The sequence below is a fragment of the Jaminaea rosea genome (genome assembly GCF_003144245.1).
Source record: "Jaminaea rosea strain MCA 5214 unplaced genomic scaffold BDZ90scaffold_1, whole genome shotgun sequence".
NCBI classification, from domain to species: domain Eukaryota; kingdom Fungi; phylum Basidiomycota; class Exobasidiomycetes; order Microstromatales; genus Jaminaea; species Jaminaea rosea.
This window is the reverse complement of record NW_020289975.1, coordinates 2736193-2759503: the sequence shown is the minus strand read 5'-3', so window position 1 is coordinate 2759503 and position 23311 is coordinate 2736193. Positions and strand designations below refer to the sequence as shown.

At 58.4% G+C, this 23311-nt stretch overlaps 13 protein-coding genes across 13 annotated transcripts; 9 read left to right on the top strand and 4 right to left on the bottom strand.

The window, feature by feature from the left end:
• The first annotated feature begins 109 nt into the window (after positions 1 to 109).
• Positions 110 to 1895, top strand: BDZ90DRAFT_32238 (hypothetical protein). The gene has a single exon (XM_025509496.1). The coding sequence runs from the start codon at positions 223 to 225 to the stop codon at positions 1825 to 1827; it is 1605 nt and encodes a 534-aa protein (XP_025365664.1). The 5' UTR covers positions 110 to 222; the 3' UTR covers positions 1828 to 1895.
• A 425-nt stretch (positions 1896 to 2320) lies between these two features.
• Positions 2321 to 3715, top strand: BDZ90DRAFT_215760 (Thioesterase/thiol ester dehydrase-isomerase; the record flags this gene model as incomplete). Its single annotated transcript, XM_025504247.1, has 2 exons — positions 2321 to 3218; positions 3285 to 3715. The coding sequence occupies 2 exons, from the start codon at positions 2321 to 2323 to the stop codon at positions 3713 to 3715; spliced, it is 1329 nt and encodes a 442-aa protein (XP_025365663.1).
• A 156-nt stretch (positions 3716 to 3871) lies between these two features.
• BDZ90DRAFT_277458 (hypothetical protein) lies at positions 3872 to 4534 on the bottom strand. The gene is made up of 3 exons (XM_025509009.1): positions 4464 to 4534; positions 4140 to 4284; positions 3872 to 4053 (listed from the first exon to the last, which is right to left on the bottom strand). The coding sequence occupies exons 1-3, from the start codon at positions 4506 to 4508 to the stop codon at positions 4007 to 4009; spliced, it is 237 nt and encodes a 78-aa protein (XP_025365662.1). The 5' UTR covers positions 4509 to 4534; the 3' UTR covers positions 3872 to 4006.
• A 973-nt stretch (positions 4535 to 5507) lies between these two features.
• BDZ90DRAFT_258091 (hypothetical protein) lies at positions 5508 to 5965 on the top strand (the record flags this gene model as incomplete). The annotated part of the gene is made up of 2 exons (XM_025508032.1): positions 5508 to 5585; positions 5888 to 5965. 2 exons carry the CDS (start codon positions 5508 to 5510, stop codon positions 5963 to 5965), a joined length of 156 nt encoding a protein of 51 aa, XP_025365661.1.
• A 376-nt stretch (positions 5966 to 6341) lies between these two features.
• On the top strand, positions 6342 to 8206 carry BDZ90DRAFT_230044 (mitochondrial carrier). The gene is made up of 2 exons (XM_025505319.1): positions 6342 to 6688; positions 6787 to 8206. Exons 1-2 carry the CDS (start codon positions 6527 to 6529, stop codon positions 8170 to 8172), a joined length of 1548 nt encoding a protein of 515 aa, XP_025365660.1. The 5' UTR covers positions 6342 to 6526; the 3' UTR covers positions 8173 to 8206.
• A 65-nt stretch (positions 8207 to 8271) lies between these two features.
• On the bottom strand, positions 8272 to 10083 carry BDZ90DRAFT_263752 (WD40 repeat-like protein). The gene is made up of 3 exons (XM_025508618.1): positions 9967 to 10083; positions 9430 to 9893; positions 8272 to 9359 (listed from the first exon to the last, which is right to left on the bottom strand). The coding sequence occupies exons 1-3, from the start codon at positions 10025 to 10027 to the stop codon at positions 8322 to 8324; spliced, it is 1563 nt and encodes a 520-aa protein (XP_025365659.1). The 5' UTR covers positions 10028 to 10083; the 3' UTR covers positions 8272 to 8321.
• A 144-nt stretch (positions 10084 to 10227) lies between these two features.
• Positions 10228 to 12639, top strand: BDZ90DRAFT_277454 (hypothetical protein; the record flags this gene model as incomplete). Its single annotated transcript, XM_025509008.1, has 3 exons — positions 10228 to 10316; positions 10493 to 10864; positions 11247 to 12639. The coding sequence occupies 3 exons, from the start codon at positions 10228 to 10230 to the stop codon at positions 12637 to 12639; spliced, it is 1854 nt and encodes a 617-aa protein (XP_025365658.1).
• A 99-nt stretch (positions 12640 to 12738) lies between these two features.
• BDZ90DRAFT_277453 (putative SMC2-chromosome segregation protein) lies at positions 12739 to 16506 on the bottom strand (the record flags this gene model as incomplete). The annotated part of the gene is made up of 3 exons (XM_025509007.1): positions 12739 to 15626; positions 15696 to 15903; positions 15967 to 16506. 3 exons carry the CDS (start codon positions 16504 to 16506, stop codon positions 12739 to 12741), a joined length of 3636 nt encoding a protein of 1211 aa, XP_025365657.1.
• A 242-nt stretch (positions 16507 to 16748) lies between these two features.
• On the top strand, positions 16749 to 17594 carry BDZ90DRAFT_258086 (putative mago nashi protein; the record flags this gene model as incomplete). The annotated part of the gene is made up of 6 exons (XM_025508031.1): positions 16749 to 16780; positions 16846 to 16864; positions 16950 to 17046; positions 17129 to 17192; positions 17274 to 17451; positions 17541 to 17594. 6 exons carry the CDS (start codon positions 16749 to 16751, stop codon positions 17592 to 17594), a joined length of 444 nt encoding a protein of 147 aa, XP_025365656.1.
• A 277-nt stretch (positions 17595 to 17871) lies between these two features.
• Positions 17872 to 18410, top strand: BDZ90DRAFT_258085 (hypothetical protein; the record flags this gene model as incomplete). The annotated part of the gene is made up of 2 exons (XM_025508030.1): positions 17872 to 18114; positions 18192 to 18410. The coding sequence occupies 2 exons, from the start codon at positions 17872 to 17874 to the stop codon at positions 18408 to 18410; spliced, it is 462 nt and encodes a 153-aa protein (XP_025365655.1).
• Positions 18411 to 18490: 80 nt separating this feature from the next.
• BDZ90DRAFT_230038 (hypothetical protein) lies at positions 18491 to 20231 on the bottom strand. The gene is made up of 6 exons (XM_025505318.1): positions 19979 to 20231; positions 19683 to 19901; positions 19391 to 19611; positions 19228 to 19318; positions 18777 to 19151; positions 18491 to 18706 (listed from the first exon to the last, which is right to left on the bottom strand). The coding sequence occupies exons 1-6, from the start codon at positions 20192 to 20194 to the stop codon at positions 18701 to 18703; spliced, it is 1128 nt and encodes a 375-aa protein (XP_025365654.1). The 5' UTR covers positions 20195 to 20231; the 3' UTR covers positions 18491 to 18700.
• Positions 20232 to 20473: 242 nt separating this feature from the next.
• On the top strand, positions 20474 to 21195 carry BDZ90DRAFT_215620 (Mog1p/PsbP-like protein; the record flags this gene model as incomplete). The annotated part of the gene is made up of 3 exons (XM_025504242.1): positions 20474 to 20562; positions 20632 to 20760; positions 20829 to 21195. 3 exons carry the CDS (start codon positions 20474 to 20476, stop codon positions 21193 to 21195), a joined length of 585 nt encoding a protein of 194 aa, XP_025365653.1.
• Positions 21051 to 22660, top strand: BDZ90DRAFT_31994 (hypothetical protein). The gene is made up of 2 exons (XM_025509494.1): positions 21051 to 21802; positions 21872 to 22660. The coding sequence occupies exons 1-2, from the start codon at positions 21239 to 21241 to the stop codon at positions 22520 to 22522; spliced, it is 1215 nt and encodes a 404-aa protein (XP_025365652.1). The 5' UTR covers positions 21051 to 21238; the 3' UTR covers positions 22523 to 22660.
• Positions 22661 to 23311: the final 651 nt, after the last annotated feature.

Here is a 23311-nt window from a genome sequence, read left to right as displayed (position 1 = left end):
CCACCGGTCACCTGTACTGCACCCCTCGCCTCGCTCTCGCCCTCGACGTCTGCCCCAATCAATGGCCCACCGCGCTCGACGCGCTCGACACACTCGGCATCTTGCTCAACTCGTCCTTCATTTGACTCTTCCCCAACAATCAACGCTGCACAACAACGTGCGCATCGATACCCCTCTTCCTCCCCGTCTACTCAATCACTCGATTTCACCGAACCTCAACCAATGGCCTCGCCTCACCGATCACCATCAGAAGCTACCATGACCTTGCTTCATCGCCCACCTAGGTCGCGCTACCCGATCTGCATCCACTGCTCCTCCCCCGCTTCTACACTTTACCGCCGGTACACGCCCTCGCTCGTTGTACTGGTGCGCTGCGGCAATCCCAGATGCGGGAGAGTTGTTGACTCGTATGCCGACGAGGAGTGGAGACGACCACCACCGATACGAGGTAGAGAGAAGGAGGATCAGGGAGCGGCGGACGGAAAAGCCTGGGGTTCCCATGGGATCAGCTGGATGGACGTCATCCTAGTCAAGCCGAGGGCGTACCGTCACTTTCTGTACAATGTGCCTTTTCTCCTACCTCCGCCTGGACATCCGAGCAGGGAGGGGTTCGCAATCAGCCCAGCACGAGGGGAGGACGAAGAATTGCAATCCGACGAGAGCGATGACGACTGGTCAAGCTGGAAGACGGTCATCAAGCGGTTCATCGCCCTCAGCCTGGTGGATGCCTATCTGAGATGGTTCTATCTGTGCGCTTATCCCATGGCAGATGGAGCGGGCGCCTTCAAAGCTGCTGCAGGCTCGTCACCCTGGTGGACGTTGCCTTCTCTCCTTCGTATGGCGGGCGGGTATTTGCGGACTCCACGACTGTCGACCTCTACTAGGCTGTCAAGCTGGCCCTGGTCTCTTCGGCCACGACCATCCCCATCAGGCCTGGCCGCTTCCGCCCTCGCGACAGCAGCGGCCGCCGTGGTCGAGTCTACAAGCTCCGTCACGGCGACATCGGACGCGACGCAGGTGATGGTGCAGGGCTACCTGATGGTGTGGTTGGCGACGATGGCTGAGCTGCTCGCTTTTCACGCTACCGTCACTGCTGGGTCGGCTGTTTGGGTCGGGTGGCAGCGGATGAGAAGAAGAAGGCAGAACACTGCGGCTGTGGGAGAACATCAGCATACTGCTCAGCATGAGCATGGCCTCGCGCAAATCCGACGAGATGATGACGACAAGGCAGCGGAAGACGACGATGCATTCTCCATCGCCTCTTCATCTTCTTCCGACTCCGATAGTTGCCACAGCGCTGGTCCATTGGATCATCCTCCTCCGGGCGTCGAGCTTCTCGACCTCTACCGTCCACAGCTCATCTCAACTGCCCTTCTCCTCTCCTCGCTCTCCACGCTCCTCTTGCTCCTTATCGTGCTTCTCTGGGAGAGCAAGCTGCCACGCTCAGGCGTCGACAATTCATCTCGGCACCATCACCGACAAGACCGCGCCGACATACTTGCTCCGCAGCCTTCGGTGCTTGGGGACCTCCTTCCCTCTTCTCTCCTCGTGTTCCCTCAGTTCGCCTCGCTTCCCCTCCCCACCCTGTCGACAGACTTCGCGGTCCGGACTCTTCTCGGAGGTCTCTCTGCAGGAGTCTGTCTTGCTGTAGTCCACCCGCGTAGCCCGTTGTTGACGACGAGCTTGCTCTTGATTGGATGGACAGTAGCGTCTGCTGGGGTGAGACAGAGATGGACGCTCCTGCCGTCTGACGCAGGACCCGGTGGTGGTGGGATGGCCGGGTGGGAGGGATGGAGGGCGAGAGGACTCTATTGTGATGTGAGATGAGGCGACGAAATGCTCCTATTGTCAATCGATTATACAGTGATGGTCATGACGAAAGCGAGCCAAGCTTGATCTCTTTGCACACTAATCGACGGTCCCACGCCCGCCTCGTCTGCCGAGGTGTTGGTCTGCTCTCGTCCAACCACCTTCCCCGTCTGTTTCGCTCGCACGGACGGGCGATGCTTCCTCCTCTGCATCTCTTCCCCACAAACAAGCATCGGCGAAACAAGAGCCTGTCATGCGTCCTCTGAAGCTCAAAAGTGGCTATCAAGCGTCATCATCGTGGCTCAGGGGAGCAAGGCAGACATTAGCAAGCAGCTCATGTCGTCACTTCTCAGCATCAATAGCAAGGCGGCATCCAAATACGAGCAGCTCAGACTCCGGCACGCCCTCCGATTTCTCTCAACTCGAAGCAGCCACAGTCAAACGACTGCGCGTCCTCCTCTCCCAAGTAAAGCAGCGTCATCCTGGCATCCGAGGTCGTCTGCCGACTCGCATGAGCAATCAAACATGGCTCGAGTATCTCGAAAGGCAAGCCGCTGCCTCCTCGCAACCGCTTTCCTCCTCCTCCTCCTCCTCCTCAGGATCGGCCGCGCCTACCCCGGATGCCCAAGCTGCATCGGAGCGCCTGACCACCTTGATGTCTCGGCCGAAGCGTATGCATTCCTCGTATATCGAGCTGCTACTCCCATTCAGCTCGTCCTCTTCCCTGTTGGAGGAGTACATCGCTACCTCGGGGAAGATCAGGCTAGGCAAGGTCTTCGAGGCCCTCGACTCCCTCGCGGGGGATATCTCCTACAAGCATGTCCTCGGTGGCAGGCCCTCAAGCGGCGATGAGGCCGTGCCCATTTTCCTGGTGACGGCTGCTGTGGACAGGCTGGATTTGGTGGGGACGGAACACTTGAGAGTGGACAGAGACTACCGGCTGTCAGGCCTGCCGATCTACGTGGGTTCCTCGAGCATGGAAGTGCTAGTTGTGATCGACGAGCTGCCTGCCCACGATGCAGCACCGGGGACAGCGGCTAAGACGGTCATGTCCGGCCGTTTCACCATGGTGGCCATGAATGGCGTCACGAAGCGTAGCCAACGTATCCCTCCGCTCGAAGTAGTGGAGGACGATGAGCGCCAACTCTTTGAGTTTGGACGGTCGCACAAGGACAGGAAGAGGAGTGAGGTGGAGACGAGCTTGCAACGGGTACCGCCTAGTCAAGGTGAGGCGGGAGAGTTGCATGGAAGATGGTTGGAGGATCAGAGGGTACTAGAGGAGCAGGTCAAGGGGAGCGGGGCATTCACAGGTAGGGACGTAAAGCAGGACGTCGAAGTCGTGCCGGCGGGTAAGACAAGATTGACTTCTACCCAGCATATCCATCCGCAGAGCGCTAACATTCACAAGCGTACGTGGGCACGACACATTCCCGCAAACGCTCCCAGCTAACCTCCATCTCGCTCTAACGTTGCAGGCCTCTTCGGCGGCTTCATCATGCGTCAAGCCTACGAGCTAGCCTGGATGGTTGGGGCTACTTTTGCGCACGCACCCGTCAACTTCCTCGCATTGGACGCCCTCTCCTTCCACTCGCCCGTGCCCATTGGTGCCATCCTCTGCATGACATCGCAGATCGACTACACAACAACGACCACCACACTTGCTGCGGGCCAGGAAGAGAGGACGGTCGCGGCTATCTCAGTGCTGGTGGAGACGATCGACGTTGAGACGGGGGAGAGGAAGAAGACGAATACCTTTGACTTCTCTTTTGATCTGGGAGCGGGCGAAAGGAAGAGGAGAGTCTCTCCGCAGACGTACCAGGAGGCTATGCGGTGGATCGAGGGGAAGAGGAGGGTGCAGCTTGGATTAGAGTTGAGGGGATTATATGGGAAGGGGGAAGGCGCGTGATGTGTGAAGCGGCAGGGCGAGCTGTAAGCTATTCGAGCTTTCCCGTAATCAGGATAGGCTTCTTTGCCGCAACGAGTCGGCTGCAACAGCCGTGAAAGGACCGTAACAACGGCTGCTCCTCGAGGATGCTTGCAATCTCGTGTCTGTATTGACCATCCTGGGCGCTCTACAGCGAGGCGGGCGACACCGGTATCTACCCTGATCTTCGATCCTACTCTGCCGTGCTCAGTGAGCATGCCTAGCCATGTGCCTTGCTCCCTCGTCCATCTCTGCTCCGCTCAGCTCGGTCCTCTACTCGTCATCGTATCCCGTCACCTCCTCTCTTTTTCTTTGCGGGACTGTCGAGGGGCGAAGAGGGCGAGATTATTACGTGAGCTTTCGCCTTCTCATCACGGCCCTTCCCTGTGCGCCCACGCCCACTCACGAGGGTAAGTAGTAGGCACGGCCTCCGGGGGGACCCAGCCAAGGTAGTTCTTTCTGAACGAGGGGACCGTGATGACTGCTACGGGTCCAATCCATCCAATGGCCAGAGAGTAGAAGATGACCGGCTGCTCGTGAGCGCAGCGTTGCTGCAGAGGGGCGAAGAGGGGAAAGAAGGAGAGTCAGCGACCTGCCGTCCAGGCCAAGATTGAGAAGGCAAGCGTCGAGTGGTGAGGGGAGGAGCATACAGGCAGCCTCCTCGCGACGAAGCCAGCTGCCGTGCCCTTGTATCGTCCTCAAGCGAGCCCATCTGGCGTCGAGTACTCACGAGGTACCTATAAGTGCCGCGAAGGGGACCAAAGATGGCTGCCATCTCGACGGACGATGACGATGATGTTGATGATCAATGAGGATGTGGGGACAGTGGTCGACGCCGCCGTCGCTTCCTAGTCCGAGACGTCGACGTCGACTGGCGCCCGGCTCCGCGCGCCCACGCCGTGCTGGAAGTCAAGATGGACGGACAGACGGCGGCGCGTCGACGATCTTCCTCTTCTTCATTTGCCTCCCGTCACCAAAGTACCTTCATTCTGGGCAGGCCCAAGTGATCGATCTGTAGAAACGACGCTTTGCACGACAGCTTGCGTTTCCACAAGCTTCGCAACAAGCTTCACCCACGAAAAGGTAAGTCCTCGACAAGTGCACCCCTCAAGGCAGCTGCGATGCTCCCATCAGCATCGCAGCGCGTCCCGTCTCTGTGATGATTCCCATAAGAACCAAGCTCTAGAATTACTCAGCCTTCTCAGTGGCGAGACCTTTCTTTTATCCAAGTTTCAGCCTTGTCTGAGCCCTAGCATGCGCCCGAGATACCACGAAGAAGGAGGAGCACGAAATGCTGACCTTCGTCCGCACTCGTCTTCGCCGCTTCGTTTAGACGACACCCCAGCATTCGCAACCCTCATCCGCTGAGCTCAAGACTCGACGATCCACGATGTGAGTATCCGCAAGACCCTCCAATCTGTGGTCTTGCCCTCGTCACCATCCATCGCATTTGGCTCTTGCTTGCCCCGCCCGTTCTCCATCTCGACGGGATGAAACCCACCGACAGGCGGACCGAATGGCTTCCCTCGTCATGCTTCCTCTCGAGGTTGCAGCCGGCTGGCAAGTGTACAAAATCGCTGGTCGGTCAAGCGAGGTGATAGCTTTGAAGGAAAACGTCGGCTTCTGATTGAGATGTAGGAGCGGCTGGAGGCAGCACTGAGCAGCGTGCTGGTGGGCGAGCAGAGAGGAAGACAAGGGAGCTTGCTTGGTGTCACCCCTGCGTCTGCTTTGACATGACCGCTGACCATCTCGTCATCGCCCTCTCTCTCGCAGCATGATCACCGACGTCCAACTTTCCGCTCTCGCCAACTGGCTGGGCTCCCTCACGATGATCCTCATCGTCCTCTACCACGTGAGTACGCAGAGTGAGCCAACGGACGTCCGAAGTCAAGGGGAAAAGGTGGTGGAGCCGCGTTCGCTTTGAATGATGTCGTCTCCTCGTCACTACGGTGCGAGAGAGATTAGTTATCCCTGGCCTAGTCCTGAACAAGGATGTGCCGACGATTTTATATTGGTACTGTCTGATCCTAGCTAGGCGAAGAAGAAGGCGAGGGAGGGGGGATTCCGGGATACATCATACAGTCTTGAGCGTTGCTGGAGCTCTTCACTGACGCTACTCCTCCCTCTATCCCTCCTATCTTTCCTGACCGCCAGGCCGTTGGAGCCAACGCCAAGCGCACCGACGAGACTACGGCGAGGGCCATGGCCGGCGATGTGACGCCGCCGCAGTAGATGCCCTTCTAGATGCTGAAGTGCGAATCGCGATACCCACTATGTTCATATCTGTATTTTTAGCTCTAGCCTCAGCTCTTGGTCAATATCACGCTCCAAGTCGTATCCCACTTTGCCATCTCGGACTCCAGTGCGTTTCAAGTGAGAGAGCGCTCCTCGCCCACACCGCGCGCCCGCCCGCCTGCCCGCCGGATCTGCCCGTTTGTGTGGGCTGAAGGGCGCTCGCTGGGCGCTGGGCGCTCAACGGGCTGAGGCTGAACTGTGAACCCTTCCTGCGAGCGTGGTCGGGGGTGGGTGCCTGTGAAGTTGAATTGCCGATGCTTCGGACGGGCGAGTCGAGTCGAGAGTCGAGCGAGCGGCGAACTGTGTGAGTGAATCCATGTCGAATGTCACTCCTTCCAAAGTGACAATCTCAATCTTCCCCACACCGAGACAGCAAATAGTCCGCAGGACGACCCGGCAGCAACCACCACTCATCGAGTACAACTTCAAATCACCTGATTGCATAGACTCCTTGTCTCCCTTCCAATCAGACGCTCCTTTCTCGCCGCCGCCGCCGCCATGTCGTTCCTTCTGCCGTTCAGGCCCTCCCTCCAATGCGAAGCTGGGCCGCCACAAGATGGCCAGCCGCGAGATCAGCAAAAGACCATCGAGGGCAGCAATGGCAAGGTCTACGTGATTCCACATTTGCCCGGAGAGGGGCGTTTCAACGTCTCTGCCAAGGTGAGCGCGCCCGAGCTTGAGCTGCCTGTATGCTACCACTGCCGTCGGAGTATTGAGCTCACACCCGCCTGCCCCCTGACTCATACCGCATGCCCCAGATCTTTTCTCGCCCGCAAGCAGACCCTGCCTTCCAGTCACACCTCGAAGCCTTCCGCCGTGAAGTCACCCTCTCCTCCCCCGGCATGCTCTCCTACCGCACCTCGGTCGTCCGCGGCAAGTCAGAGGATGAGACGTTAATCTGCCACGAGCTCTTCATCAGCGACGACTTGGATCCTCATCCGGAAGCGGCCGCAGCAGCAGCACAGGCTCAGCAGCAAGCGCAGGCATCAACATCAAAACCGGACGATCCCGCTGCCAAGCTTGACCAGGCAAAGGAGCAGCTCAAGGTTGCGCCCAAGAGCTTGCTGCAGGATGCCGCCAAGTCCTTCTGGAACTTCGGTCTCGGTGGTGTTGCTGGCTCGGTAGGCGCCACGCTTGTCTACCCCATCGATCTGGTGAAGACGCGCATGCAGAATCAACGCTCCTCCGTTGTAGGCGAGCCACAGCTCTACAAGAATTCGCTCGACTGCGTCAAGAAGGTCTTCCGCAACGAGGGTTTCCTGGGCTTCTATGGCGGTCTCGGTCCGCAATTGATCGGCGTGGCGCCAGAAAAGGCTATCAAGCTGACTGTCAATGATTTGGTGAGGGCAAAGGCGCCCAAGGACTCTGCAACGGGCGGGATCTCGCTCCCTTGGGAGCTCGTAGCTGGTGGTTCAGCAGGAGGATGCCAAGTCGTCTTCACCAACCCGCTAGAGATTGTCAAGATTCGTCTGCAAGTGGCAGGAGAGCTCGCAAAGAGCGAGGGGGCAGACCGAGTTGCGCGAGGGGCCATGCACCACGTTAGGCAGCTGGGCCTCATCGGTCTCTACAAGGGTGCTTCTGCTTGCTTGCTTCGCGATGTGCCCTTCTCTGCCATCTACTTCCCCGGGTATGCCCACCTCAAGAAGGACTTCTTCGGCGAGGGCTCCCCCACAGCTGGCAAGGGCAGTGCGCCCAAGAAGCTGGGCTTCGGCGAGCTCCTCGCCTCCGCAGCCATGGCGGGCATGCCTGCTGCCTTCCTCACCACGCCAGCAGACGTCATCAAGACTCGTCTGCAGGTTGAAGCACGCAAGGGTCAGCAGGCGTACACGGGCATCGTAAATGCATTCACGCGTATCCTGGCGGAGGAGGGGCCCCGAGCACTCTTCAAGGGAAGCTTGGCGAGAGTGCTGAGGAGTAGTCCGCAATTTGGTGCGACGCTGGTTGCGTACGAGTACTTGCAGAAGCTGCTGCCGTATCCCTTCGAGGGCAAAGAGGACCAGGGCGAGACCGAGGGGATGAGGCCATGGGAAGACCCGGCGAGACAACATGCGAGGAACGCTATGAAGCTGCTGATTAAGCTTCACGACGACTTTGGATCTGCGACACCCCCCGCTGGCTACTCGGCAGGCGAGGTTCAGAAGTAAAGGCGCAACTTGAGAGCCTCTCTAGACATGCAGTAGATAATCTTTCTCTTTCGTCCTCAATCAAAGAGACGTAGACGCACGCCTAAAGTTTGGAGACTACGCGTGCAACGGATGACATTGAGCTCTTTGCTTTCTCCCCCTCCCCCCCCTCACAACGCGCCCCAAAGCTTGAATGTCCTTCCCCACTCGCCCGATGCCAAATGCTCTCCTGTCGGCGACGCATCCACGCTCATGACCTTGCCATTGTCCCCGCTCAGCGTCCGCAGGAGCTGCCAGTCGTCGGACGACCATACCTTGACAAGGCCGTCGTACCCTGCTGTGCAGAGGTACAGGCCCGAAGCGGAGAGCTGCGGCTGAGATGAGGAGTCTGCAACGTCATGACTGGTATCCATGTCTTCTTCCTTGCCTGCTCCATTGACTTTCGCTCCTCCTACAGCGCTGCCGCCCCTGAAGAACCTTACGTCGGCCACCGAGCTCGTATGCGCGGGAATGGTATAGATACTCTTGAGTGCCCTCATATCCCACACCTTGACTGTATCGTCCCCGCTCGCGGTCACGACATGATGTCCACTCATAGGATGGAAATCGAGCGCAAGCACCTCTCTAGCGTGCCCGTCTAACACCATGGCCGCTCTCCCTGTCCTGAGGTCCCAGAGTCGACCAAGTGCGTCGAGCCCGCCTGAGCCGAGCAGGGAGCCGTCGGGGTGGAAGTCAACGGTGTAGACTTCGCGGGAGTGTCCTTCTTGCATGAGAATCGAGGAGGGCGAGGGTGAGTTGAGAGACCAGAGACGCCACGTCCCGTCGAAGGAGGCCGAGGCGGCATAGTTGCCTGAAGGATGAAAGGCCACGCGCGCTACTCTTGCTTCATGGCCTTTGAGCGTGGCGACGGGCGTGTCTTTGTCGAGTGACCAAAGACAGACGTTCCCCTCTGCCCCACCTGTAGCCAGATTCACACTCGCAGCGCTCTGTCCCTGTGTGGCTTGAGGATGCCATGCAAGCCCACCAATCTTGTCCGTGTGGCCACCCCGATAATCGCGGTGAGGATGAGGGGAGCAGGAAGGGACTGACCAGAGCTTGAGTTGACCTGACCAGGAGGCTGTTGCGAGTAAAGAGCCGGTGCACGGGGAAAACCGGACCTGTGAGATCGGACGGTCCGAGGCTGGTTGAGAGCCGAGAGAGGTGAAGTGCTGCGGGCGAGCAGAGGTAGGCAAGCAGTGAGTGGATGGACGCGAGTGCAACGAGAGGTTTGTGTCTCACCTTGAAGGGCTCATACGTCCTGTTTCTCAGCCCCACCAACTCCTCAAGTGGCACCTTGGCCTCGCACCTCTGCCTGTGTATTCTCTTCTTGGCTCTCGCAAGAGAATACCATGCGATATCCCTTCTCGCCTCGAGCAGCTCATCTGTCCCCTCGGTGAAGAACTCTTCATCCTGCTCTTCCTCTTCTCCGTCACTTCCTTCGCTTCTTACATCTTCTTCCCCCTCGACGTCACCAGCCTCAATCCTCCTCTGCCTCTCCTTGACAAGCACATCCCTCAACCTCTCTCTGCGATCGACGTTAGCCTCTGCGAAACAGGTCTGAGGCTCGCCCAGGTCACGCAGCTTTTGACGGACAGCGTGGTCAGCCGTGGGTACTGCGAGGGAGCGGGAGACTTTTCGGTCTTCGAAGACTCGAAGGAGGGCGGCGTGGCTGCGGGACTGGGACGGATCATGCGAGGACGTGGCTGTATGTGCGCAATTCGGACGTTAGCGGATGTCCAGACACAAGGATGGTGTTGGCGGGCTGTAAATGCTCACCGAGCTCATCCAGACTAACGCCCGCGGGCCGTGATGAAGGGCCTGCCTCATCGAGATCCATCGTTGCCTTCGTCTGAGTGGGATGGAGTGGTGAGGTCGAGAAGAGTTGAGTTGAACTGATGGCCCGCACGGATCGACGACGGAAGGCGGAGACGAGGGCAGCGGCGAATGAGCCGAGGCAGACATTTTGGCTGAGGACCTCGCAGCCTCGCAGCCTGTGCGCTTCCTTCCGCTCCACCACAATCAATTCATCTCACACCGATGAGGATGATCAGGACGGTAGTGGCAAGGGCAAGTCGTTCGGCCGCAACCACATCACTGGCACCAACCTCGGCCGCCTCTTCTAGTAGGTGAGTGTTGATCCGGTCCTTGTAAGCAGGCAGGCAGGCAGGCAGTCAAGCAGGTCATGCCGAGCTGGAAAGGATAAGAAGGTGAGCAGCTCAACGACAAGATACCTGCAGCTGGATGACATGCCATCGAGTCACTGGAAGAGTATGCTGATCGCCCGCCTCAACCCTCGTCGCAGCTCCAGCTCCCATTCCATAAGCACAGGAGACCTGTCTCAGCCATCCCGTCTCCCCTCGGACCGCATCCACGTAACCCACTTCCACACGGGCAACGAGTCCCCTTCCAAGCTCTACCCCGGGTCTGGCATATACCAGTGTCCTGCCTTTCGTCTTGAGCGACGACACTACACCAAGTTCACCCAACGGCTCTTCCCATCCTTCCTGCCTCGACAAGTCACAAAGGAGACCCACACCACCTCCAAGCTACGCGATTTCATTCCCGGAGCAGACGGGAAAAGTGTGGCGATCATGGCCATCAAGTCCAAAAAGAGTATCAGCAACGACGCCGTGCTGAGACAGAGAGCCGCGCGGAGAGTCTTCTGGGCCTTAAAGTGGTGCTTGCAGCGCGATGAAGGAGATCAAGACGAGAGCCCGCTCCATCGAGGCCTCACTCGCGCGGATAGCTCTCTGCTTGTTGCGCATATCCATCGGCCGGCGCTTGATACGCCTATGCCTGAGCTGCTCAGAATGGCAGCCGAGGGCTTGCGGCGGGTTCAAGGGGATGGAGCGACGAGTAACAAGCAGGGCAAGAGACAACGTCGACACCAAGGGAGCGAGTCCTAGCTCAGGCTACCAACATTTTGGCTTCCCTCCGCTACTTACCTCCTTGCCTGCCTGCCTACTAAGGCAGCCTCGCCCGCAAAGTGGCCATCTGACACACAGACCGTTGCCCCAATGCAGTGCACCAGGTCCATCTCGCTTACCTTCGCGCAGCTATAGCGATGTTGCGCCATCACCGACGCCCCCTACGTCGTCATGGTCATCGCCGAGAGAGTCAGAGGCCAGCAACTCCACAGATCGATCGATCCGTCCTCCGCGAGACATTGCGGCTCACGCTACATCTGACCGCCCCCGCAAAAACAAGCGTCCCCCACCGTGGACGCCCAGCGACGCCCTAGAAGGCGAGCAGCACTGGATCTGCATCAAAGGCATGCCACCCACAGCCACACCAGCGGACGTGGTCCGCGTCCTCGACTCGACTTCCAGTACCGCTAGCGCTGGCGGTTCGCCCTCCTCCTCCGTAGGTCTCTCCCGCTTCATCAGCGACGTCCTCCCGGTGTATCGACCCACCTCTCTCCGCGGCACAGACCGGTTCCTCCTTCGCCTTCTGCACGAGCGCCACCTTCCCACTATACTCCACCACTTGAACGGCCGACTCTACGCGGGTCATGAGCTGTCTGCATTGAAATATCACGCAGACGGTGCTGGTACGCTGCTGGGGAGCAACCTAGTTGCGTGCTCGAGTAAGGCGTACAACCCACAAGCGCATGGCAGCGTGACCGACTTTGTTAGGGCGATTGTGGCGAGAAGCTCGGCAGCTTCTTCGCACAGTACGACCAATGACAGGGCAAGTGGATGGGGCACCTCAAGCGGCGGATCAGGCTCCGTCGTTCTTTTGCGAGGCTTGCCACCAGGTGTCCGACCAGAGTTGCTCGTAAGACGATTTGGACGCCGCTACACCTTGGCTGCACCCGGTGGTCCGCGCAACAGGACCAGCTTGTGGGATAAACGCATAGGATCCTGGGCACCCGTGCAACTAGAGCAGATAATTCAACTCTGGGCGGCCAGCAGTGCCACGGAGGCCCGTGAAGCACGAGCCGCAGCAGCGGCGGAAGCTGCATCGAATGGCAGTGACGTCAAGGACCTGTTCAGCAGCCCCTTCCACGCCTCGACCAAGACGACGATGTTCCTCATCCGTCTGGCCAGCCCTGCACACGCTCACGCGCTCGTTCGTCGACTGCACGCACGTCGGTGGAACGTTATGCCCGCCAGTGCACGATACGGGGGAAGTGATGCGCAAGGTGAGCGCAACTACTCGTACTCGCGACCTGATCATCCGGAAGGGGAGGGGTTGTTGTTGGGTGACATTGAGGGGTACGAGTCGCGCGAAGGCGTAGAGGGGGAGGTAAGGGGAGGTCATGATTCGTTCTTGGATGAGGTTGATGAGTATGGGTTGCCGTTGTACTCGGACGCGCAAAAGGACTCTGCGAGCGGTGCTGGCAGCGGGGCTGCAAACGGGAGGATCCGACAGAGATACAGGGCGAGAGAGGGAGAGGTAGTCTCAGGGATGCGGGAGTATGTTGTCGAGGTCCAGGTGATGTACTAGTGACAAGAGGGGAGCGCAAAGGTGGCGAGGGACAGGACCTGATACAATAATATTACACCGATCGCAGCGTGAACGAAGCCAAAGAGTGGGTGGAGTCCTTCATGCAACTGCCGTCCTTCTCTGCGGCGCAGCGCCTGCCAACCCGCTCCTAGACGTTGCCGCCGCTCTCTGCCCACTCAACGCCATCTGCTCAGCCATAGCCTTGTTGCTCGTTCTCTCAACAATACTCGTGCCCTCTCTAAAGCGGGCCCTGAAGATGACACTAGCGTTGTTGAACAGTCCCTCCTTCAGCGAGATGACAATGAACTGGGATCCTCCAAAGCGATTCTTGAAGAGTTGTCCGATATGCTGAGTGTGGGAGAGGTCGAGGGCCGCATCGACCTCATCGAGGAGGTACATGGGTGCAGGCTTGAATTGGAGCAGTGAGAGGATCAGGGAAAGGGCGATGAGAGAGCGTTGACCGCCAGAGAGTTCGGTCAGCGAGGCTTTCCAGATTTGACCAAGGCGAACCTTGACCTCGAGACCCTGGGTGACGTCCTGGCCTTCCGGGGGTTGGAGGGCGGCGTAGTTGCCTGGCAGAAGCTCTGCGAAGATCTCGCCAAAGTCGCCGTTGACCTTCTGCCAAGTAGTCTGCAACGCGTCTCTCTTGTACCTGTCCAACTCTCCGATCGTCTCCTCAATCTTACTCTTGTCCCCGAGAACCGTCCCCAACATCGTCTTCAACTCTCCTTCCTTCTTCTCGACCGAATCGATCAATCCCAGTACTCTTGGGTTCACCTTCTTCTTTAAGCCAGCATGCTGCTCCTCCAACTTTTTGCAGCTGCGTCTCACCTCGGGCATGTTGTGCTTGCGGAAGTCGTAGGCGCTGCCCGGTTGGCCAAACTGAGGTGACTCGGCGACGAGCCAGTCGTGGGTTGATTCGAGAGAGGAGATGGAGCGAGTGAGGGAGAGGAGATCTTGTTGGGCCTTTTCGAGAGTGTGGAGCAGTTGTTTCACTTCGAGATCCGAGTCGGCCACTTCTTGTTTTTTGGCTTTGGCCGCATTTTGTAGCGAGGCAGACTCCTCGTCGAAGGCCGTGAGGGCTGCTCGCTCCTTTTTGAGCATGGTCTCGGTGGCATCCGCCTCGGCTTGCTGCTGCTCAAGGTCCTTGCTCATTGCTGCCAAGCTCGTCTGCGAGGCGGTGAAGGCAGAGCGAGCCTCCTCAAGCGCTGCGGCAGCTTCCTCAACCTCCTTGCTCGCCCCTTCTAACTCGAGTTCTGTGGTCCTAACCTCGGTCTGCTTGGTTTGGAAAGAGACGCTCTGCTTCTGCAAGGAGGCCTTCATCTTCTTCACCTTGGCCTTCAGCTCGTCGATCTTCGAGTCCTTGTTCGACTCGAATTCCTTCATCTCCTTCTCCAACCTCTTTGCCTCAGATGCAGCAGTCTTTTGCCGCTCCTGTGCGTCGACGATGGACTGCTGAAGTTCAGCGATGGCTTTGCGGGCCGCAGAGACTTCGCCGAGGATGCGCGTGGCATTACTGCCGCTGACTTGCTGTTGAAGAAGTGAAGCCTCGTGCCGCTTGAGGTCGAGGGTGCGTTTCGTCTTTGCGTGCTTGGCGTCACCCGCCTCGCTACGCTCGATCTGGGCCAACTCTTGCTGAGCAGCCTTGATCTGGCGCTCGATGCCGCGGAGTTCCTGCAGCTTGACGAGGAGACCGCCAGACTGCGGCTTGCTTCCACCGGACAGGGTGCCTGCCGGGTCGTACACATCCCCGTCCAGCGTGACACTCTTCATCTTGACGGCGTTGTCGAAAGTGACACGCTTCGCTGTCTGAGCATCAGCGCAGATGAGTGTGTTGCCGAAGACGTACTCCATTGCCTTGGACACGTCATCGTCGTAGCCGACGAGCGAAAGGGCGAGGTTCACTTTGCTCGGATCTCCTGCAATCTTTTGTGCAGCACCGACGCGCTGCGAAGCAGCGACGAAGGCATTGATCTTGTTGAGCGGGATGAGCGTCACGCGCTTCTTGAGCTTGCCGTTGGAGAGGAGCTTAGAACCCGTCACCTCGTCCTCGACGACGACGTTATACAGGCGTCCGCCTGCGCAGATCTCGAGCGCGGTGCTGTATTGGTGGCGATCCTCTGCGAGGTCTATGAGCGAGGCAACGAGGCCCTTGACGCGTGAGCGGTCGAAGTTGGGCTCGGGATCTGAGTAGGAAAAATCGACGCCCGCGAGGCGGGACTTGAGGCGGTCGCGGGATTCAAGGAGGCCATTGAGCGAGCGAGACAGCTCCTGCTTGCGCTGAGCCGATGCTCGCTCCTTGCTCTCATCCCAGCCGCTGGCGGAAAGGTTCGCTGCCAGCTTCTCAGCCTCAGCCTGAGCCGTCTCCAGTTGCTTGAGTAGACCCGCGCCCTCCTTCTCCGCCTTGCGCGCCTGCGGCTCCTTTGTCTTGACCTCCTTCTCCAGACTTGAGATGCGAAGCTTGGCTTGCTCAACCTCGGTGCGGGCCGATGCCTCTGCTGCTCGTGAGTCCGCCAGCTGACCCATGTATCCACCTTGTCCCCCTCCTCCTGCCTGCTTCTTCGACGCCATACCCGTCAAGAGGGACTGAAGAAGCTCATCGTTCTTGGACAGCTCTGATGTGGCCGCATCGTGCTCCGCCTTGAGGCTGGCAAATGACTCTGAGAGCGAGGTTAGCTCTTCCGCCTTGGCATCGCGCGCCTGCTGCAGCGCCTCGAGAGCTTCGGCGTCTGCGGCCAACTTCTTTTGCTCCTCCTCAACGCTCGTAGCCTTGAAGTCGAGGGACGTCTTTGCCTTGACGACTTCATGCTGGAGCGTCTTGCTCTTTTCGATGAGCGCCTTGAGCTTGCCGCCCTTTGCGATTTCCTTTTCCTTCTTTCGCTCGATCTGCGCCAGCTCCTCGTCGATGCTTGCAATTTGGCGTTGCAGGGCTTCAACGTCTTTGCGACGGCGGTCGACTTCGGATGACTGCTGGTCGACATACTGGCCTGCGGGCGCGCCAAAGAGAGAGGTGAGTCAACACAGTACACGTTGCATTTTCGCATCGCCCAACGCACTCTTCTCTTCGTGCTTTGACTTTAGCGTCTGCCACTCGTGGGCTTTGGCCAGTCGAGTGAGGCGCTCGAGCTCAGAGGTTGCCTTCTGGTACTCGAGAAAGGAGCGCTTCTCCTCACGCAGCTTGTCGAGCTTTGGCGTGATTTCTTCGTCCAGAAGCGCCTTGATCTCCTTGACCTTGAGTTCCTTCTTTGCGATGGTTTTGATGGCCTGCGAGGAGGATCAGAGCATGTCAGTCTCGTCATACCCAGGCATCCCACCTCATACCCTTACCTTGTCTTTTCGATCTTCAAACATGCGCGTTCCCGCTGCCTCTTCAATCATGCTCAAGATTTCGGCGGGCTTCATGTTGAGCACCTTGGTGATCTTGCCCTGCATGATGAGAAAGTTGGGATTATTGATGTTGAGCTGAACAGATTGAAACAGATTCTGTACGGCTTGTTGCGTCGCCTTGTGTCCATTGATGAGGTATTTGCTCATCCCGCCCATAGCAATCTGCCTCGTGACGGTAATCTGCGAGTAGGCTTCGAACGAGACGGGCGAGCGGGCTCTGTCTGTGTTGTCAAAGACGATGGTCACCGATGCTCGCGTGACGCCTGCCTGTCCACGCTTGTAGATGAGGTCTTGAAGATTTGTCGCTCTCACTGCGCTCATATTTGTGATGCCGAGGACGAAGCAGATGGCGTCGAGGATGTTTGACTTGCCACTGCCGTTGAGGCCCGTGATGGCGTTGAACGACTCATCGAAGCCAGAGACGTGCGTACGGACTGGATACGACTTGAAGCCATCGATGATGAGCTCCTCGATGCGCATGGCGGGCGCTCCAGCCGCAGAGTTTCGAAAGTGAAGGTGGTGAGGTGAGAATGAGGAGCAGAGGGACGAGGGACGAGGGACGAGGGACAAGGTGTTGGACTCCGTATTTTGGTCCGCGAGTCCGTGTTGAGGGTCGAGTCGCGAACGGGCTGCGACACGTGGTTGGCGTCGTAGGCAGAGGCGGATCGACGACGGGCGGGCAATTGAGAGCTTCTTGCCGTCCGTCCGCTCGCTCACCATCAATGTCGGCCAACGACTTCTACGTGCGGTACTAGTGAGTGCAAGCGCGATGAGCATGACGAGACAGGACTAGTACTGACGATTTCGTCTCGCTCGCAGTACCGGCCATCAGGGACAAGTGAGGCGCCGTCGCTCCTGGCCTGGCCTGGCCTGGCTGTATGCACCACTGACCTCGCAACCTCGCCCCTTCCCCTCCTTCTTAGCATGGTCATGAATTCTTCGAATGGGAGCTAAGCAGGGGGAGACTGCGCTATGCCAACAACTCCAACTATCGCCGGGACTCGCTCATCCGCAAAGAGAGTGGGTAGCGCGGCGGGATGGAAGGAGGAGGGGCTGGCATCAGGACTGACATACCTTCCCCGACTCCCCTCTTCACCCTCAGTGTGGGTCTCCCAAGCCATGATCAACGAGTTCCGACGTATCATTGAGGAGAGCGAAATTATGCGGTGAGTGCGCCATCTCTTTGCATCGAAATTGAGGGGTCTCGACTGACCACCCTCCCACTCGTCCCTCTCGGTGATGCCCAGCGAGGACGATAGCAAGTGGCCCAAGAAGAACGTCGTCGGCCGTCAAGAGCTTGAAGTCCGACTAGGCAATGACCACATCTCTTTTGAGACGGCAAAGATTGGGTCCCTCGTTGAGGTGCAGGATAGCGAGGATCCAGAGGGGTTGAGGGTCATGTATTACTTGGTGCAGGACCTCAAGGTGAGCTCCGCGCCCGGCCTCCCGATGATGCCCATGCCATCAAGCTCACGAAGGCTGACTTCTGACTCCATCTTGTGTTTGCTCGACAGTGTCTCGTTCAATCTCTTCTCAGCCTCAATTTCCGCCTCAAGCCAATTGGTTGACCGGCAAGCGCCCCCAGCCCGCACGCCGACTGCCCCGAAGGTCTTTCTCCTTGTACTCTGCACCTCCTTTGGTCGAGCCGCATACCGCCTCGCCTTGTACTCTAATGGCATCTGATCGCGCTCCACCCTGACTATGTATCTCAGAGCCGCCGCTTTGGCTCGGTGCGCCTCCGTCGTGGTCCGCTCTCCGCCTTTCTGTCCGTCTGGTGTCTGTCCGCTCCCTCATTTCAACTTCTTCTCGGCACCTCTCACTCTTCCCCCACTCTCACACTTAACCATGTCAGCCGCTGCCTCTTCATCAACGGCAACACCGCGCCATCTATACCGCACACTCCTCCGGGAGCTTCGCTCAAATCCGAATAATCCACCCAAGCCCACTCTCGCGCCAGCCTTCAAGAGTCAGCCCATTGTGGCGTATGTTAGGACAACGTTTCGCGATGGCAAGGCAAAGGAAACAGAAGGTGCATTGAGGGAGATGAGGGACTTGGAGACGTACCTGAGGAGCAACAGGGTGCATAGGGTATGTAACGCTGCTCCCACTGTACTTTCACATCTGTTTGCGTTCTTGCTGATGTCCTTTCACCCCTCGTCACACAGGAACTCTTGCATCGCTACTCCCCGCTTCACGACCTGACAGAGCAAGAGCGAGTCAAGGCGACGGCTCGCCGAGTAGGGCTGGACGTACCGAAGTTGTACGACCCGGAGGCTGAGGTGGACCCGAAGGGGCAGAGCACCAAGGGTGCCATTGATCAGAAGGCGGACACGTTGGGAAGAGGAAGGGAGAGGGGACCCCTGCCGCCTCCAGATCTCGATTGAGGCGCAAGAGGGGATCAGATCGGTGATGAGGGTTGTTGAAGAAAGGAAGCTGCGGTTTAACTCATAACGAAGCCATTCACAGTTACCGATGGAATGCAGATTGATTAGCCACGCACGAGGATAGCAGATGGAGGCTGAGTGAGATGAGATGGGAAGCTAGTGTCCAGGCGCGGTAGCAGACGATGTCTAGATCTGCCTCGAGGGGTATATGAGAGTCGCAAGGGGGGATCGAGGTAGCGAGAGATGCTGGTGCATAAGGACTGAGCAGGCGCCATATGCTCTGCATGCATTTAGATCTGTGATGAAAGGCAGTCGGACGTCAGCTCAGGTGAAGCAGCCATTCGACTTGTAGCGAGGGCAGCTCACCAGGCTCAACTCCAATGTCCAAACCCTCCTCGCCCAGACTCTGCACTTCCTGCCGCCCTTACTCCTCAGCAGTTCCACCTCCTTGCCCGTCATCCCCGCCGTTGTAGCATTCATGTCCGCTCCCTCGGCCTCATCCGCGGCCTGTTGGGCCAGAGCAGCAGACCCATCCTGCTCTGCTGAAGAGGCAGACGCCGACGTGTGAGGGACGACAATGTCTACTCCGTCCCACCAGCATTTACGCGCGGGCTTGCGCCAGAAGAGGAGGAGCTTTTGGGCCGTGCTGAGTTGCGTGTGGTCTACGCGGACCCCGTCCATGAAGTCGACTTCTTCCTCGTTTGGGTTCGCGGGCCCATCATTGGGGCCAAAGCGGATGCCCTGCGCACGAGCGTGGGGGAATCTGATGGTCAGCGGAGAGACAAGAAGTGTATGATAGCAGCGGTTGGCCGCTCACCGTCTTGAGCAGGACGAGGGCAATTGAGGTGATGCTGCAGCGTGTGGGCTCGACGGCTCTGAAGCCCCAGAGATCATCGCGAGAGAAGCCACTGTGTGTGCAAACGAATGGACATAGTCAGCTCACATCCCCAACTGCTCTCACTGCCCTCCCTCGCGCTCACCTCATGCACAACATGTCGATGAGGTGCTGCTCAGCCATGTTATTCTCCTTGTTGACATTGCGCTGCAGGGCCGTAAAGATGTGTCTACGCTGGAGCAAGGCTTCTCCGGCTGAATGCTTGAGCTTGAGAAGAGCGTTCGTCGCCTTGCCCTCTAAGTTTGTGCCCTCGCGCCCGTCCCCATCAAGCTTGGATGTCGCCTTGGGCGGTATGACAAAGTATTCCTGGCGACTCGCGGGTGGTGAAGATGTCAGCAATGAGCGGGGTGAACGCACTGACCCGTACGTGGACCCACCAGTTCCTCCCTCAGCACGATGATAGCCTGCTTATTGAGCAACGGATTCGAGCTCAATCCTGCTCCTCCTCCGCCGGACATGAAACTGTTGTCATTGAAGTCAGATGAAGGCTGCTGCCTCAGCCCACGATACTTTCCCGGGCGGTTCGGCGTACCATAAAAGTCCTCTTGCGCCGACTTGAAGAAGGAGAGGACGTAGGAGAGACATTGTGGGTCGAACTGGGGACGCAAGGATGATGAGCGAGGATGGTCAGCGCAATGATGCTTGTATGCTGCCTCGCCTTCGCAGAACTCACATCGACCATGTACACCTCCTCTTCTTCTTCATCCTCTGGGTCATCCAACCCGCCCAGTCCCTGATTCTGCCTCGTCAGCACGAGACCATTGGGAAACAAGCAGAGGAGCACCGATTCAGGGAGGTGCATGAGCGTCTCACGCTCGATGACGAAGCGTGTGCCACGAAGGTCAAGGGTGAGGCGCGAAAGGACGGCCGAAGAGGACGAGGCATCCATTGAGTCGTCCATTCCGGCTTACGGGTTGGGGTATGAGGGAGTGGTAGGGTGGTAGCGATGGGAAGGTGAGGCCGCCGGCGTGATGTTGGTTGGTTTCCCGCGTCAGGGCTCACGGCGAGTCCGAGTTGACACAGGCCGCCTGCCGACCCCGAATCGGTTGGCCCGTCGCTTGCTTTGGAGCGAAAGGGAGGTCGAGGCGGACTGAGGGCGAGGGGGACGAATAGATTTCATTGAGCTGCTGCTGCTCCACACCATCGATTCCACTTCTTCCTCGTCAGCATGGCCATCTCAAATCAGCAGACAGAGAAAAGAGAGCTCTTTGGTGGTGCGATCACTTTGGACATGCCTCAAGGGCTGATCGATGCTTCGTGAGCATGAGCAGGAGGAGGAGAGCCATGGGCTCAGCCAGCTGATTGGTAGCCCCCTCTGCGTCGCAGCGACCTTCGCCAGATACCAGACAATCAAGAGGTACTTCTGAGTCCGAGCTCGGATGTCACTTGCATTGTCGAGGTTTTGGAAAGCGTCAAAGAGGGGGAGGCAAAAGATGATACCGAGGCGGCTTTGCGGTGAGACTGGAGCGAGGCATCGAATCCAGCTCGAGACGCTGATTCCCCCTCGCTCTCTTCTCGTACAGCTTCCACTTCTCCTCTTTGGCGCACGACAATGACGCCGAGTCATCACGTATCCTCACGCTTCAGCCCTCACCAGCGTCCGCGTCTTCCAGCGACTCGGACCCTCCTTCTCCCTCCCTCCTCACCGGCGTTCAGCAAGTCCGAAAATTCGCCAAGCCAGATCAGCCGCTTGACAACGTCCTGATCCATTTTGCGCTGTATCGACTGGCGCCGAGGAAGGACGTCGACTTGGTCATGAGCTGGAACGAGCCGCTGAAGAGCAGCGATGGAAGGACAGAGGAGACGCCACGAGGCGATGCCAACGTGGCCGAGGCCTTCAGGCGGGCAGCGCAAAGTCTGAAGATTGTAGATTGGGGTCTGTTTCAGTAGCTCGTACGCATGCTATTGACCTCTTGTTCGCATTCCTTAGAGGATGGACAAAGGCCAGATGATTCTCAAATGGCCATCGCGCCGAGTCGACCGACTGGCCGCGCGAGCGGAGCACGGAAGGCCAATCGATGGCGGCCGGGCGCTCCGATGCAACTCATTGAGGCGAGTACGGCTAGGGCGGTCTCAGGCTGCGCACCTACGCCCATTCGCGAGGCGAGGCAGGCGAAGAGGGCGAAACGCGAGAGGGGCTTTTCAGTGTTGGAAGGTCATCAAGGAACGAGCAGCCGTCCTTGGCGAATGGCAGGCGAGGCAAAGGGTAGATAGATTGGTTCATGGAAGCCACTCAATGCGAGCCATTGGTCCCTTTCCATTCTCTTTTCGTCTTGACTATCGTCAATATCTCCCTCTTCGCTCCTCACCCTTTCCTTCATCGTCACCGTCGCCCCCGATGGGTCGCTCTCATGTCACTCTCTTCTCACTTGCACAGTGCTTGGCTCTGCTTCACGGTAACAATGTCGCGGCCACGCCTCTCATTTCTGCCAATGGTGCGCCTCAGGGAGGCGGTGGAGCTGCAGCGACGCAAAATGACCCCTCTCTCATTGACGTGGTAAGCTCGCAATGTCAATGTCCCACCGGCACGACCAGCGCTTACCTGTTTTCATCTTCTCGATTGCAGACATCCTCCTCCTTCGGCGGCTCAAGAAATAGCCAGGGCGTTGGCGGGGGCCTCGCCGGCTCCGTCGAGATTTGCGTAGCAGGGGATGTCGTCTGCCTAGGTGACGCGGGAGCCGTTGCTGCTGGGGTGCTGGGCAATGAAGCTGTTGGCGAAGGGAAAGCTACGGGAGCCAAGGGTACGCAGGGGAGCGTAGCCCAAGCTGAGGTCCACGGAAATGGAATCGCTGCGGCTGATGCGGCGAACCTCTGCTTGATTGGGAACTGCTTTGGCGGTGGAGGGGCGCTCGGGTTGGGAGATGCTGAGGCGGGAGCCGTTGGGGGGGCACTTCACCCCTCATCTGCCAGCAAGGTGGCAGCAGCGGCGAGCACTGCGGCGTCGTCATCGTCATCGACGAGCAGCGTAGTCAAAGCGGGAAGCACGGCGTCATCATCCAAGGCTGCAGTTCCGACGTCGACTTCAGGAGCGGCGGGGGCGGTAGGATCGGCAGCATCAAATGCGAAGGGGAGTGCGAATAACAGCGCTCAAGACGCGGCTCATGGTGCTCATGGTGCTGCACAGGGTGCCTCTCAGGCTCAAGGCGGTGGTGATGGAACGGGAAAAGCACGTCGATGCAGGAGACGTCTCGACTCAGGCACGGACAAGAGCATCTGAGACGGAGGTTTCGAAGGCGTGGAGGATTCGCACTCTCGTTCTTTCGACTACGTAATGGATCATGCTTAATGTAGACTGATCCGGTGCTCGGAGTGAGCGCGATGGCTCCTGGCACGTTGTGACTCGTCTTGATGGGCTCCACGACCTATCATCAGCTAGCGTGACCTCGAGTGTCATCGTCCCTGCCTTCCCTTCTGCTGACGACTGAGACAAGTCAGGGGAAGTCAAGTAGGCCATGGACCTGACCATGGCCGCTCGTCCGTCTTTCCCCGGCGATGATCGGAGACGATGTGGCACTACCAACGTGGAAAGCCCCGTCAGGCTCTCAACATATTGATCCTAGGTGTGGTGAAGGGGCGTCGTCGCGCACAGACGAACCTGCGCGGAGCCCCTCTGCAGCCAGTGTGCTTACAGAGAAGCTTGTGCGCGTGATCGTGCGTTTCAACAGCCAGAAAGCATTCTGCCGCGCGGCAACGCAGCGTCCAAGCTTCCAATTTCGAGCTTGACCCTCCAAGCTTCCCTCAGCGCAAGACCTTGGCGGAATTCACTTCATCAACACCTCAGTGTTACATACGTTAACTTCCTCCCGCAACCCCGACCCGCCGTCTCTCTTGTTTTGGCGACGATGATGATGATGATGGTGATGCGGAGCGAAAGGCAGGCGCGGCGCGCGGGACGCGAATCGAAGCGAGCGGCAAGAAGTGCGGGGGAGCCGCTGCAGTGTCTGTGCAGCGAAGCAGAGGAAGAGTGCGGGGTCCCCAAACGCGAGCTAGTGTCCTTTGTTCGTTG